The following is a 17,262-nucleotide window of genomic DNA, read 5'->3' as shown; positions in this document are numbered from 1 at the left end:
GATATGTGCACTGTGATGAAGCGAAATCAAACTAAAGCCTTGTCGCAAATGGCTCTCTCTATATATGTCATGATTTTCAGATATTGAACCCATGGTTTTCAACTTCTAAAAAAAATTTATTGAATGGGAGAATGCAAAATGGAAATTACTTAAAAGGGGAAATGTAAACAAGGAAAATAGTCAAAAATAGATAGTATTCGGCAAATCGTGTTGACCTATATAACTAAAATTCAAACTATTACTTAAATAATGGCAACACAGCTCAGTGCTATAGAGAATGTCTTTAACTTCTATAGTTCTATTGACTTCGGTAAATTTAATTGATATCTTAAATTGGTTAGTGGGAAATCAAGAATCTTTAATTACGAGCATAATCTGTTTAATTTTTGCTTATTCTCGGGGGTTAATTGCTTTTTTTTCTTATTTATTTTGTTATTAATTTAGTTGCAATATGGAACTTGTTGGAAAGAAATCACACAATCAATGTGATTGATTCCAATTTGATTACTTTCCTTAACTAGAATAGAATCACCAATGATCTAGTTACCATATGTAGCATTTGTATATTCTATAAACATGTAACCCTAGCACATATTGAATTAATCAATGAGAATTACCTCCTTTTGATTCCCTTAAACGTTTCTTCATGGCATCAAGAGCAGGATGATCCTTTGGCTCAGGAAAAAATTCATCATAGCCGTGTAATACCCTTCTCGGCCTTTACCTAAAACCAAAACCCAAATCTCATCGAAAATGTCAGACACAGACGAGGAAAAACCAACAATCGAATCCTCAAAATTGAGGACAAGCAAGAGCGTCACAGTGGCGTTCAAATTAAACGGGAAGAACTACCCGTTGTGGTCGCGATTGATGAAGGTCGCGATAGGAAGCAGGAGGGGATATTCGCATATCCAAGACGCACCCCCCGAACCAGGCAGTAAAGGATACCGAGAATGGGAGGAGACTGATCTCGTAGTCTTTTCGTGGATAATAGACAATATCGAGCACGATATTCTCTCCGACTTCGCTCACCATCAAACGTCCAAGGCATTGTGGGACAACCTTGCGATCACTTTCGAAGGAAAAGCCGATCCATACCTGATTTATGACCTGGAAGACAAAATAATGTACATGAAACAGGGAAGTCTCGACCTTGAAACATATTACCGTCGTCTCCACGGATTGTGGGTGAATATCGATCGAACTCAGAAGCAACCGGTCACGTGTTGTGACAAGGGAGTCGGGCAGTACCGACAGCACGCGAGTGACAAGCGGCTTATCAAGTTTCTCACGGGTCTGAACCAGGAGTACGACCACATCCGACGGGAAATCCTTAAAGAACAGCCATACCCCTCAGTCGAAGAAGCCTACGGATGGGTGAAGAAGGAGGCGGCTCGACAGAAGATCATGCCACCGGCATCCTCTCCACCCACCGGAGACTCCTCTGGCGTAGGAAGCGCCGATGCATCATCGGGGGAGATAGGCTACGGATTTGGAGCACAGAGGGACCGACCAAACCATCGGGGAAGCCAACAACCTCCGCCACCAGCCAGAAACACATACCAGACCGCCGGAACCGGAGGGAGAACGGACAAAAGCAAGTTGTGGTGCTCCCACTGTGGGAAGAACAAGCATACAAGGGAGACGTGTTTCCTCCGAGTAGGGTTCCCGGAATGGTGGGACGAGAAACAGAAGGCACGAGCGCAGGGAAAGCTCGCCGCGGTCGGAATTGCGGAGAACAATCCGCGACAGAACCCATCGCACCAGAACAGAGACGGGGCAATTGGAGGAGGGAATCACACCAACAACCCTCCCCAGCCAGAAATCAACGGTGGTAGTGGTGGCGGCGGCGGAGGGGGCATCCGAATCGGGAATTTCGTGGAGCGGACTGGAGCGACGACGGAGGGTCAACCATGGAACAGCGGCGCCATTACAGGAGGTAAAGGGTTTGGTCGATTTCGATCAAACCCTAACAAACCCTTCACCTTGCATTTTAACCCTCCAACTTTCCCGAAATATCATAAAATACCCCATGCTATTAAAAAAGGAACCCCAGACTCCTCATATTTTAAAATGCCGCCCATACCTGGTAGAAATTGCAGTTTGACCCCAAAAGTTGACCCAATCGATACTAAAAACCGTTTTGCACCTCTGGTAAATATTTCTGCTGCATTAAACGTGCAAAATAGTGATAGAATTGATAAAAGGGGGTGGATTTTTGATTGTGGAGCCACAGATACCATGACTCCCGAACGGACAGATTTTAGTGATTTTAGTGAAGTCACCAAAACCTATATTAGAACTGCAAATGGGGAATTAATTAAAGTAGCAGGGGCGGGAACCATAGAAATTTCTCCAACCCTTCGATTATCAAACTGTTTATTTGTACCAAGCCTGTCTCAAAGATTGATGTCAGTTAGCCATGTCACACGAGAACTAAATTGTACTCTCCTGATGCACCCAAATTGTTGTGTTCTACAGGATATTCGGACGAGGAAGATCATTGGGCGTGGCACTGAGAACCAAGGACTCTACTACGTGGATGGGGTAGCTCAACATGGCAGTGCAATGCTAGCTCATGGATCTGCGAGAGAAGAGGCTTGGCTGTGGCACAGAAGATTAGGGCATCCTTCCTATGGTTATTTTCAACTTTTGTTTCCAAACTTTAAAATTCCTAAAGATTTTTCTTGTGAGACATGCGTTTTGGCCAAGAGCCACAGACAATCTTTTAAACCTTCCAATACCCGTATGAAATTTATGTTTGAACTTGTGCATGCTGATGTGTGGGGTCCTGCGCCCGTTATTGGGGGAAAGGGATTTAGATATTTTGTTACTTTCATTGATGACTGCACTAGGATGACTTGGGTTTATTTTTTGAAACACAAATCTGAAGTTGCCGATAAATTTTCCCTTTTCTTCCAAATGATTCAAACCCAGTTCCACACCACCATAAAAGTCCTTCGGTCAGATAATGGGAGGGAATTTGTCAATAGTGATATGTCAGAATTTTTTAAGAAAAATGGTCTAATTCACCAAACCTCGTGTGCCTATACACCCGAACAAAATGAGGTCACTGAGAGAAAGAATAGAACAATCCTAGAAGTAACCCGGGCCATTATGATTGACTCCAAGATCCCAACCTTTCTTTGGCCAGAAGCCGTGGCAACCTCCATCTATCTCATAAACCGATTGCCCACAAAAATCCTCAACAAAAGAACACCCCTTGATATCCTCTCCCAACAAGCCAAAATACCCGAATCTCATAGCATGTTACCTAAAGTGTTCGGATGTACAGTCTATGTCCATATTCCCAAGCATGAAAGAATAAAATTTTCTCCGTGTGCTACTAAATGTGTTTTTGTGGGATATGGGATAAACCAGAAAGGTTACCGATGCTTTGACCCAAGCACCAAAAAGATTATCACCACTATAAACTGTACCTTCTCGGAAAATGAGTTCTTCTACCCTCACCACCTTGGCAGCCAGGGGGAGCAAAATCCTGAAACTAATCATGGGGACTGCCTAAGTTGGTTTGTGTCACCTCCAAGTCCTTCAATTGCGGAACCACCAGAGACTATAGCGGTCGCTGCCGCCGAGCACGCCTCTCCACCAGGGTCTCCTCAACCACCTCAAGATCAACCTCAACCGATATCCCAGGTATCTCCTATACCAATGTCTGAAGGAAGAACTGTAGTTGATACTAACACCGCAGAAGAAGAAGAGGAGGAGGAAGAAGATAATACTATTGATAGTGACACTGGGAAGTATGTCCTTCCCAATCGGAGTACTCGTGGCATACCTCCAAAACGATACTCTCCCGAGAAGATCGGTACAAAAAGCAGATATGGAGTTGCAAATTTTGTTCAAGGAAATTTGAGCAAGATGGCACGTGCATTTGAAGCGGCGCTATATGAGGAAGAGGAAATTCCCCAAACTGCCGAAGAGGCAATGAGACACAGGCACTGGAGAGAGGCCATGTTTACAGAGATGAAGGCATTGATGAAAAACAACACATGGGTGAAAGGAAAACTGCCAGAAGGAGTCAAGGCCGTAGGGTGCAGATGGGTGTTCACTATCAAGCGAAGACCAGATGGTTCAGTCGAGAGGTATAAGGCACGACTGGTAGCAAAGGGATACACTCAAACATACGGAGTTGATTACGCCGAGACTTTCTCCCCAGTAGCAAAGATCAACACAGTCAGGGTACTATTCTCAATCGCGGCAAACAGAGACTGGCCACTCCACCAGTTCGACGTGACGAACGCTTTTCTACATGGTGAACTACCTAAACCAATCTTCATGATTCCTCCCCCAGGATTCGGAAATGAATTCCAGCCTGGAGAAGTGTGCAAGCTCCAGAAGACGTTGTATGGACTCAAGCAATCTCCAAGGGCTTGGTTTAGTCGATTCACCGAGGTGATGAAGAAATATGACTACAAGCAGAGCAACTCAGATCACACATTATTCATCAAGAAGAAGAACGGGAAAATCACGTGTCTCATCGTATATGTTGACGACATGATCATCACAGGAGACGATGAAGAGGAGATCGGTGAATTGAGGAAAAACTTGTTCAAAGAATTTGAGATGAAGGATTTAGGTCCTCTTAAGTATTTTTTGGGGATTGAAGTTCTGAGGTCAAAAAGGGGGATCTTCATTAATCAGAGAAAGTATATCCTCGATCTTTTAGCAGAAATAGGAATGGTAGACTGTAGACCGGCAGACACTCCAATGGTACAGAATCACGGACTACAGATAGTGGAAGGAGCAAAGCTCACAGACAGGGGGAGATATCAGAGGCTGGTAGGGAAGCTTATTTACCTGTCTCACACTAGACCTGACATAGCATATGCTGTGGGAGTAGTAAGCCAGTTCATGCACTCACCACAAGAAGATCATTGGGAGACAGCCATCCGAATTGTGCGATACTTGAAGGGTACTACGGAGCATGGAGTGTTATTCGAGAAACATGGGCACTTGGAAATCAACGGCTTCACTGATGCAGATTGGGCAGGAAACCCAAATGACAGAAAATCCACGGCAGGGTACTTTACGTTGGTAGGAGGAAATCTGGTCACTTGGAGGAGCAAGAAGCAAAAAGTGGTCGCACTCTCAAGTGCAGAAGCTGAATTCCGTGGAATCAAAAGTGGCCTCACTGAGATACTGTGGCTAAGGAAACTCATGATAGAACTTGACCTATATGTACCAAGACCGTGTAGACTGTTCTGCGACAACAAGGCTGCGATTAGCATCTCCGAAAATCCAGTTCAGCACGATAGAACTAAACATGTGGAAGTAGATAGACACTTCATCAAAGAGAAGATTGAAGCCCAGATTGTTGAATTTCCATATGTGAAGTCGGAAGACCAGTTGGCCGACATTCTGACCAAGGCAGTAAGTTCCAGATCATTCAAGGAAGTATTAAGCAAGTTGAGTATCGGAAACCCCGTTACTTAACTTGAGGGGGAGTGTTGGAAAGAAATCACACAATCAATGTGATTGATTCCAATTTGATTACTTTCCTTAACTAGAATAAAATCACCAATGATCTAGTTACCATATGTAGCATTTGTATATTCTATAAACATGTAACCCTAGCACATATTGAATTAATCAATGAGAATTACCTCCTTTTGATTCCCTTAAACGTTTCTTTCATTATTTATTGAAACAATGAAAAAAATTATTAATATTACATTTTATTAACTTATAATTTTTTCAGTTTTTCAATAATTCATGAGTTCATAATATCATATTGCAACTGAATATTTTCAACAATATTAATAAAAAAGTGTCCATATACTTGCGATCGGGTTGAACAACTTTTAGTTAATATACCAGAAATGAACAGGCTATCAACCTAAACTAATAATGATGCTATTCACGGCACATATTATCAATTTCATATTCAAAACGCAACATCCAATTATTAATTTTCATAATTATGCAAGAAATAATTAATAAAGGGGCAAAATATTATACTAGAAAAGTTTTCTTTAATTAAAAAACTTGTTTTATCCCATATTATTAACCCAATAAACAAAATTTATTAAGATGAAAAAAACTTAATTAATACCAACGAAGTTGCACTTTATAATTTTTTTTTGTTTTTATAGTATTCCTTCAATTCATTTAAAGAAATAAAACGAAAACACGCCTATTTTCATATACTTATACACCCAGATTTATTTAAGAGGAGAGTAAAAATTGTCAGTTATACTCAATTCAAATATGTATAAGATCGACGAGTACGGACGAGAAACTAGCTATTATTATATCATACTATCAATTTTGAATTTATTAGTATTAAATATATATATATATAGGGTTTTGAACCATGCAAAACCATTCTTAATACAAAAATGCAGAACCAAGCATACAAAAGTCATTTTTAGGTCATTGTAAGCTTATTTTTATGTCATTATAGTAAGGATGACATGAAATGATCTTAACATGACCTCAAACCCAAAGTTTATAATATGACCTAAAACTGATTTACAATGACCCTCCGTGTTTTTGTTTAACTATTGACCATTGGATTGTCAAATCTCATGGTCAGGATTTGGTCTGGATTTTGTATTGAGATCAAGTTTTGTGTTGATCATTTTCCTATATATATATATATATATATATATATATATATATATATATATATATATAAATGAACTCTGCATTATTATATAATGATGTGTTTGGCGTTTAGTGTTTAAAACTAGTTTGGTATATAATATAACCCTATATATATATATATATATATATATATATATATATATATATATATATATATATGAGCGTTATTCTCCTATTCATCCCTTAGATCATTTATTCTTCTTAATATGGGCCGTTATATCCCATTCATCAACGGTCCAGATGATCTGCGTTATTACACTATAATAGTGCATTATTAGTCGGTGTGCATTATTCAACTGAAAATCTGCATTATTAAATGACATGTGGCACCAATCTAACCGTCGGATGATAAAATCGTGGGACTGAGATTAAAAAGAACAAAGAACAAAGAACAAAAGATAAAAAAGGAAATATATATATATATATAATATCGGTGATGACCATGATTGCTGTAATCACCAAAATGAGTCGACACTTGCATTTAGTTGGTTGGATTCCTAATTAAAACTAATACTATATGAATTCAACATAATCTTGCAAGTTGCACCATCAATACAAATTATTGTAAAAATGTTTACACCTTACCTTGTTTCTTGGCTGCTGGTTTCCAAGATTTATAAAATTGCCATTTATTTTCATACCGCTTTAGTTAATTATTTATTTATTATTGTACTCCATATCAAAAACCATCATTTCCATCCGTTTTTTAAGTGCCAGTATTTGTTTTTGTCCCAATTATAATGTCATATTACAAATATTTTGAGTAAAATATGCTAAACATCCAATTACGCACCTGTCTTTGACACCTTGGTTGTGTTTCTTTATATAATTAAAATTACGTAGAATCGGGCTAGCATATCTATTTCGTAGGTATTGAATTTTAAAATTATACGAATTTGATCTCAATTATTTAGCATATAAGATGCGGTTATGATTTCTATACGTCTCTATAATATTAAACTTAAATATACAGATGTAGAAAAATTATTCGCGTAAGCTTCAATCGAATATATAAAAAGCAGTGGTTCATATAAATTAGAGATTCATTTTGGCCATTAATATTTCATATTTGTAGAATTTATTATTGCTATGAAAAATGTTGGCAATTGAAACATAAAATGAACATAAAAAAATATCCCACATCGGTGTACACAAAGAGCTTAATCCACTATATAAGTCTCATGGGCCTCTCCTCCTATCACCAATTGGTTTTAGGATGGAACCCATGGATTTCTATCATGGTATCAGAGCGGGTCACCGATTGTGGGCTAAAATTGACTGACCCAGCAGTATAACTGGGCTGAAACCGAAAAAATGACTGACCCAGCAGTATAACTGGGCTTAAAATTTGGGCCAGTGGTCCAACCGATCGGAAAAAATTGGGCCAATTGTCCAATCGATCATAAAAAAGTCCAACCCCTCCAAGATTCACCTTGAAGGGTTTGAGGGAGGGTGTTGGCAATTGAAACATAAAATGAACATAAAAAAATATCTCACATCGGTGTACACAAAGAGCAATTGAAACATAAAATGAACATAAAAAAATATCCCACATCGGTGTACACAAAGAGCTTAATCCACTATATAAGTCTCATGGGTCTCTCCTCCTATCACCAATTGGTTTTAGGATGGAACCCATAGATTTCTATCAAAAAAGCATTATTATAAGGCATAAATAGCATTGTTATTATTATATCATATAAAAAAATAAAGCGATGTGGAGAATGAAAGAGTTTTCGGTAAATTTTTAGTAATAAAATACTAAATTAGTGGTCGTGAAACCTCTTTATATTATTATCCATTTCTATTTATTATATATATATAGAGAGAGAGAATAATTTGATTCAAATAAATGGTAACATCAGTAAAAAAAAGTTAGGTTTTTGACTCGTACTACCAATTAACTCAGTTTCTATTTAAACTGAAATCATAACATTCCACATTAACTGAATAACATCGTATAAAAAAATTTATATTATCACGTTATGAATGATTTTTACAAGATCTAAAGTTTATATACATGTATTTAGATCACATAAGTCTTGTCTTTCAATTTTGAAAGACTAATCTCCACCGTAGAACGTGTTACGTGCTTAACCGGGAAATTACTTGAGCTTGTCCAAAGGCCTAGAAAAAAAATAATACTGTAAAATAAAATAGTAAACTTTAAAAACAGTCTCTGGACTATGCGGTTATCTCGTCCTTAGTTTCTAAACTTTCAAAATATCCTCGGACAACCCTAGACTAAGCGTTTATCTCGAAAATGGTCCTTTTGCATTGTTTTCGATCGAAAATACCCTTTTAGGGGTTTTGGCAATTCCGTCATTTTCAAAATTTAACTTTTTCAGACTGTCAGCACATTAATTGATTTGTGCAGGTTGTCTGATTTTTTATATTTCTCTCTCTCTCACACTTGTCTCATCTATTAAATACTCTCTCAGTCTCTCTCACCTTCTCTCCTTCATCTCTCTTGCCTTCTTCTTCCTCCCCTTCCTCTGCAATTACTTGGTTGGGCATGGTGGGCGTGAAGACAAAGTTGGAAGAGAAGACGAAGTTGATTCTGAAGTATATCCAAATCGTTTTGAAGGTGGAAGTAAAGTGAAAGATTGTATTTTGGTGTTATTTGTTGGGTTTTCGTTGTTAGTTTCGTTTGTAGCCATTATGGTGAGTTTGATGGAGTAGGTTTTGACAAGTAGATTGCAGTTTGTGGGAAAAAATTTTGATGAAGAATTGTAGTAGTGTGTGAACTTGGCGAAGAATTGTAGTGTTCAAATCAATGTAATTTGATTTTGATTTATATGTTCTAAGTATGGAATATTAATTTTTTGAAGTTTCAAGTTTGTTTCAGATATTGTGATTTGAATAATTTATTTCTAAATTTGACAATGAAATTAACCATGGCTGAATGGGTTTTCTTCGATGGGTATGAAATGGGTATGAAATATACGAATCGAGGAAAAAACAGTTCACTAGGTAGTAAGAATGGGTTGGAAATGTTACTGGAATAAATCTTGTTGAAATAATCGGATGTAGTATTCGGCTTAATCAACAGAAAATAATATCATAAGGAGTACTAGGAAAAGTTACTGAAATAATAACATATCTAGTATATGGCGAAATAAACATAAAATAATATCATATTGGATACCTGATAGTAATATCAGATGTAGTCCCAAAAATAATATCATATCTGATTTAAAAGAAATATCAGATGTAGTCTCAGGCAGAGTACTTGTACATTTTAGACTTTTGAAAATGGCCAGTTTAATTTTATGTAGTCTTGGTAATTTCATTAACCCATTGTTGTTTTCATTTTGAAATATACTACTAATACTTATGAAAATATTAAAATTTTACTAAAAATTATTACCATGTACAAACTTAGAAATTTGAGAATTCATCCAAAAAAAGAGTAAACTACAAAAATGATACTTATCTTTCACTTTCGCACATAAATGGTACCTGATCTTTATTTTATATCATTTTTTGTACCTATAAATCACATTTTTAGTACCTGATGCAATTTTCACCCCAAAATACCCTCTAAACAAATTCTATTTTCTATTTGTTTCATAAAGGATATTTTGGGCATTGACAAAACTAGTATCAAAAGTGATATTATAATATCTTCTCTCATTCTCCTCACTCTTTATACTATTATTATTAATCAATATTAATATTATTATTTTGATGTTATAAATTAATAATTAATTTATTTTTTAATATCCTTTAAATATACTTAATCATAATTATAGTTTTAATTATATTTAATTATTATAATAATATTATTGTTATAGTAGTAAAAACTAGTAGTAATTAATAAATAATAATAATTATTTTATATTAAATTAATAACTAATCAATATAGTCTTAATCAAAATTTAAAATTGTGAATTGTATTCATAATGATAAAGAGTTGAATATTTTTAGTTAGGTGTTTCAACCCTAAAATGAGTATACAAAATTTAATTAAAAATATTCAATTGATTTAATTATTTTAAATAATTTATTTAATTAGGTGTTTTGTTATTGATTTATATTATGAATGCAATTAGATGTATGTATAAAACACTAAAAAGAAAGAAGAAAAAGAAGAGAAAAGAAAAAAGAGGAAACATAAACTAAGGAGAAAAAAGAAAGAAGAAAGGAAGATGAAATACTAAAAAGAAAGAAGAAAATGAAGAAAAAAGAAAGAAGAATAAACTAAAGAAGAAAAAAAGAAATAAGAAAGGAAGAAATAAAATCACATATTTGATTCTATTTAATTTAAATTTCTAAAAATATCCTTCATAACAAAAAAATTACATGTTTAGTACCTAGGGTTATTTTTGTCATTGGGTATCATAAACGATATAAAATAAAGACCAGATACCATTTATGTGCGAAAGTGAAAGATCAGGTACCATTTATATAGTTCACTCAAAAAAAAAGCACTGTCTTGATATTAATGGAATCAAATCCACCGACTCACATCTTACAAGGGTGACGGATGGAAAAGCAAGAAAAACAAACAATGGGTTTATTTGAAATAATCAAATAAAATTCAAGCGAATCACAAATTTCCCTAAAACTCACAAACTACAATCTATCTATCAAATTCAAACCTACTTGCTCAAACCCACGATAATGGCTACAAATGAAACAAACAACTTTGTCCTCTCCTCCAACCCACCAAATGAAACCTTCACGCCGAATCTGCCCAACCAAGTCAAAATCCACACAATTCGGATAATACCACCGAAAATAAACCTTGCCCTCTTTCTCGCAACATTCCATTTGAAGTCGAGATTTTGCGTCGACTTTTGCATAATGAAGGGGGAAGAAGAAGGGAAGAGAGATGGAGGAGAGGAGGTGAAAGAGTAGGAGAGAGTATTTAATAGAGGAGAGAAGTGTGTGTGAGAGAGAGAGAGAAATATAAAAATTCAGACAACCTGCACAAATCAATTAATGTGCTGACAGTCGTCTGAAAAAGTCAAATTTTGGAAATGACGGAATTGCCCAAACCCCTAAAAGGGTATTTTCGACCCAAAACAGTGAAAAATGATAATTTTCGAGATAAACGCTTAGTACAGGGTTGTCTGGGGATATTTTAAAAGTTCAGGGATTAAGAGCGAGATAAACGCATAGTCAAGAGACTATTTTTGTAGTTCCCTCAAAACAACAAAATGAATTTAAAAAGTTGATCAATTTGCAGTGAGGCTGATTTGGGCTGTTTATTTTATTAGAGAATCATAAGTATCTTTGTTTTCTTTATTCGTGTTGCGTGATAATATCTCCCCTAAAATGGTGGATATTTTTGGCATGACATGAAGATTATATTTTTCTATTTTGGATTATTGTATTGTGTGATTTGCAACAATCGGCACCAATCATTTCGTAAATATTCTGAATTCAAGTAGTGGGCCTTGTTTATAAGCACAAAAATTTACAAGCAAAATCCAAAGAACCAGAATTGTTAAAGATCCATCTATATCACCAAAATATAATTAAAATGTTTGATTGTTGATTTTGAGGTCTCCTTGCTGAAAGTTGGGATGATTCTGTTGGGTGTTTTGCAAAGCCCAGACCAAGAATAGGCGGTCCGGGACTAATAACAGCCACCACCACGTTGATGGGAGGATCATCGGCAATAATGACAATGCCAAGAATAACAACAATAGTGATAGCAGTGATTGAGGATGTGAGTAGAACAAGTATGGTATGTATTTGTACAAGTATAATTGTTAGGTATTTGAATCTCCCTAGTTTGTTTTTCTTACTTATTTCCTTTGTAATACTCTACTACCATTGCCAGTGTTGCCAATGCCATTGCTGCTGCATTGGGGTAAAAAGGCTGAATCTTATGCATAAGCTATAATTAGAGTTATTCTAGTTGTCATTTTCCATGCCCTCAGTTCTTGCTGTTTATCAGGCAGAATCATTAATAAATCCATCTCAATATTTTAAGATGTGTGCATGAATGGCTCTGTTTTCCGCAGATTGTGTTCGTTTAGTAGCAAACACTGAAACTTGTGCATAAGCTATGGTTGAGTTAATTTATTTGATGCTTCAATTTATTGGGATAATGTGCTGCGGAACTAAGTAATCCCATCCATCTGATTATATCAATGTTTGATCTTCTGAAAGATAATGCTTTTCCAGGAACTTCTCTTTGATACAAAAATGATTTTTGAGGTGATGGTTTCATTTTGTGATGCTTTACACAATTTTTTTCTTTTTTTAAAAAAATATCATCTTCATCACAAGGATTTAATGCAATTGGTCTTGATCTTGATCATAGATTTGCTTTGCTGCCCAGAAAATATTGATATTTAAAATGAAAATTCATGCAGTAACTGAGAAACCGTGTCAAATTTACAAACAAAAACAGAAGCAGCATTTAATTAATAGATCAAATGATCAATGCAAGTGAGTCCTCAACAAGGTCAAAATATTAAAAGATCCACAAATTACTAGTAAATTCCAGGTATAATCCGGCTAGGGACCTTGTCGCAATACACCTTCCAGTACTTGCCATACCTGCAACAAACAGAAAAAAATTCCAATCAAAATGTTTCAATCAATGAACACGTGATCTGTAATCTTACCACATTCATAAATCAAAGATGTAATGCAATACCAACCCAGTCTACGATATGCGGGAGTTGTGCAAATGAGATTCACGGAGATATGCTTCTATTAATGGCTAAAAGCAATTGGCTGGGATCATTCAATACAATGGTATAACACGATACCAAGGCAAACCCATGGAAAATACCCCTTTAGTGAAGAAAAATAGACACTAGGTAACTTTATTGCATTGGAAGGGTTATACTATGACTATCCTATAGACTTCCCATGTTCAGTAGATTACTTCCTAACAAAGGTTAGGATTCTATATTAAATTCCTAATAATGGAAGAATTCTATTCGTAAGAACAATGAGAAGCAAATTTATTCTATACTCGATAAGTACCAATTTGCAATGGTGGATTGATATGACATCTATACGTGAAGATAATGATGTGTGCTTACTTTGTTTTGCATCTGTCATCATCCCTCTTAGCTCGGTCGAAAAGAAGAATTGTAAGGAACACCACATAAAAGTATGGGAGGAACTGCAAGTTAGATGAGAGGAGGCCGGGGTTAGCAAGGTGTTAAGTCTTAAACTTAAAAATGTTGGTGAGAAGCTTACATGGTCGAACAGAGCTGGTACGGTCCAGAAGAAGGCTCCCAGGATTTCCGGCACATAATGGAAGTGACGAGCTAAGCCCCACCTGTCGAAGCATAATTTACTTTTGTTATTTCTTTACGTATTAAGTATTGATCAATCCGTGTTCCAGATCATCATGTAGTGAAATATTTTGAGCTGATGATTGTGTAGCCTGAAGCTAATGTGGAAAGGTGATGTGAAGCAATACACCGCAACAAACGTTAAGTGTACAAGGATAGGTCTTTGTATGACCGGTAGTCGTGTTTGGAACCTACTTTTACATGTAATGTATTTGGAGCATGACACTTACCATCCTGATGTCAGTAAAAGGCTGGACTTTGTCTGACCGGTAGTAGTTGTGTATGAGGCAACAATCTACATCAAATATGAAAAGGCAAACTAACAATTTAATAACTCTTTCATCAATACGATAATACAGTGAGATCACAGATCATTATCACTACCTTGGATGGTGCTTTTCCCCAGACCAGGCATTTCCCATTCGTCCTCCTAAATTCTTGTCTTTGCCTGTCACAATCATAGTTTATGTATATGCAGAGTATGCCTGCTACAAGAATGAAGATTGCAAGCTGCAAAACAAAGTTAATTAAGGGCAAGTTAGAGATAAGAAACTGATATAAAGTTGAGCGAGATCTCAGTTAAAGAGTACTGGCCATGCCATAAGTCTACTATCATTCAGAATTTCAGCCACATGATGATTATGCTAATTTGTTGTATATGTAAATTGTGGTTTTATTGTTTTACTTTCGTATAAGGAACCTGAAAAAAGATCTTCATACCTATGCAAAAAGTAGTAGGGAGGCATCTAAAGAAGCCAAAATCTTGCATATTGCATGATCACTACTTTACTAATTACTACTAAGTAACTAAAAAAATACCTTAACCCCAAGATTCACTGGGTGATTGACAAGGTACATGCCAGGAGATGTATATATAGATGGGACCCACACCAAACATCCCCAACAAATGTAAAAGCCAGCTGAAAATGAATTAAGTAATTTGGAGTTATGGAAACAACAATCACCAATCATGAGGAAACTTGAAATACAATCAATATAGTTCAAATGCAAAAACCAGACCTCTATCATGAGCTATATCCATTGTGTTCCAATATCCGGCTTCCCACCAAAAGAATTTGGTTACATATACCAACATTAATATTGTGTTAACCAACATAGAATCGGATAGCTTGCCATATGTTTCGTACTGCAGGGGGACAGCATAGAGTGGCCAATTACCATCATAAGCAAATTGTGGCATTTTGAGATAATTAAAGACTACGAGTGAAGTCAGAGTTTCCATGAACAACAATTTCAGGAAGCATTACCTGCTTTATGCAATAGGTAACAGCAAGAACAGCCCAAGACATCATCCCAAATCTGCAATTTGTGAACACTTTGATATCGAAGTTCTCGCCAATGCGAGGATAAAGCTCCATTCCCTGAAAAAAGATAACGCATCAATCTTTGACTTCCGGTTAAGTGGTTATTGTATTCCACAATTTATGTACAAAGATTCCATCAGACTTTCATTAAGTTACTGTTTTTTTGTGCTACACGGCTGTAGGGAAGGAAACAAAGATACAATGAGGATATAACCAAATTTCTCACCCAATAGAAATCAATAATTAAGTTTCCAGATGAACCAGAATCTGTTGAAGATGGCGCAACATGACCCTTGGGAAAAATAGAGTAAGTGTCAGATAAAAACATGTACAACTGAGAACAAATGGAATATTAGAGGTATCTACATAACCATGAATACTTACTTTGATGTACAAGAATATACAAAAGACGAAGCTCCCGAAAATTAATGCAGAAAATATCTCTCCCAAATGGTCATAAACTATTGTAGGGTTGAAAATTCCAAACCTGCAAAAAATTACAAAGATATCCATAAACCACCTTGGTTTAAAACATTAACCACATCTAACCACTTGTGGAATATATATCAAGATACAGTGCTTGAGAGATTTTGAGCAAGAACTACACCTTCGTGTCAACAAGCACTAAGCAACTAATGCACAATGCTCAGTTTCAATGAGAGTGCAGAAATGAACAATTATGATAGTACTTACTTCAGAAATTTAAGAAATAAAGCATGCCAATTGTGAGAAAACTCTTCAAAGATCCTTACCACCAGAGGCCAAGATATGTAACCAGCGTCACCACATATGCTAGAACTCCATTAGCCTGCGATAAGAATAAGGGAAAATATCTCAAAAGAAACCCAAATACAGAAAGCTATATATTGTTTTCACCATAGCGTCAGAGACAGACATACTACCTTATACACAGGCTTATTCCCAGCAGGCGAAACTGGGCCCTCCACCCTTTTCCCGGGGAGCAGAAGCTGGAGGGCAGCCTCAAATGCGGCATAACAAGCAATGATCTTCCATGCAGTGGCAGTGGGCTTTGGCCAGATATCGATCAATCCCTGCTGGCCATGTTGCCTTAAGTAATCCCATGTTTGCAACACGGATCCATCAGCATGCACCATCGTATACCATCTGCATGAACATCATTCAATGCATACTGTGAATAATCGCATCTAATAAAGTCGGTCAGTGCCCATGATGTGTTTAGGTCAAGTCGCAGCAAATCCAATTACATAAATCTAGCACTTAAAAATCAATAAAAGCAACCGGATTGAGAACCGATCTAGCGACAAAAACGGCACCCTCAACAACCTTCAATTGGGATTCGATAATCGGATGGATCGAGCGAAAACAAAACAGAGAAGGGAAAGGGGAGAACTTACAGTAAAATCACAAAAGGCGGACAGAGAGAGAGGAGAGAGAGCATAGAGGCATAAGTGAGCAAGGGCGCGTGCACCAAATCGGCTTCTGCCCCCATTTTTCTTCGTCTTCGAGAGTGAAGTGAGAAGCTCTAGACTGCAGATTTAAACCAGACGCCAAAAAACTGTTGTGAATTTATATATGGAAAAGTAAGACACACTGTGGTAAAGGAAATTTTCCCAATCAGATATTTCGGTGGTCACGTGACATTTACACGTGCCTACCCATTATCATATTCTCTATTTTTCAAATATAAAGTCATTTCTGATCTCACATCCATCTCTCTCTCCCCTGCAAACACAAATAACTTCAATAATTGCAGCAAACACGAAATCCATAAATCTACTACCATCCCTAAGGCTCCATAGTTCCACGGTGGCAATAGCTCAATCACAAACTCTTCCTGTCATATCATTAGCACTAAAAACTCCTTCTGTCACATCATCAGGACAAGTAACTGGACAAACAATAGCCTCGGCATAGGCTAGCTACAATAAATAAAATTATAAAAATAACAATCACACAAAATATGGAATTCAACTTACGATACAGATACGGGAAAATGCAATAATTTTATTTAAATAAAAAAAGGTATATTAAAAAAAATACATAATTAAAAAAAA

At 36.4% G+C, this 17,262-nt stretch overlaps 1 protein-coding gene across 1 annotated transcript; it reads right to left on the bottom strand.

Moving 5' to 3' along the window:
- Positions 1-12,983: 12,983 nt before the first annotated feature.
- Positions 12,984-16,764, bottom strand: LOC121797430 (7-dehydrocholesterol reductase). Its single transcript, XM_042196186.1, has 13 exons — positions 16,603-16,764; positions 16,129-16,351; positions 15,979-16,034; positions 15,611-15,713; positions 15,453-15,518; positions 15,170-15,283; positions 14,922-15,048; positions 14,721-14,821; positions 14,286-14,411; positions 14,132-14,196; positions 13,804-13,885; positions 13,644-13,726; positions 12,984-13,149 (listed from the first exon to the last, which is right to left on the bottom strand). Exons 1-13 carry the CDS (start codon positions 16,695-16,697, stop codon positions 13,083-13,085), a joined length of 1,308 nt encoding a protein of 435 aa, XP_042052120.1. The 5' UTR covers positions 16,698-16,764; the 3' UTR covers positions 12,984-13,082.
- Between the last annotated feature and the right edge of the window lie 498 nt (positions 16,765-17,262).

Source organism: Salvia splendens, chromosome 3, assembly GCF_004379255.2.
Source record: "Salvia splendens isolate huo1 chromosome 3, SspV2, whole genome shotgun sequence".
NCBI lineage: Eukaryota > Viridiplantae > Streptophyta > Magnoliopsida > Lamiales > Lamiaceae > Salvia > Salvia splendens.
This window is presented reverse-complemented; position numbering and strand designations above follow the sequence as displayed.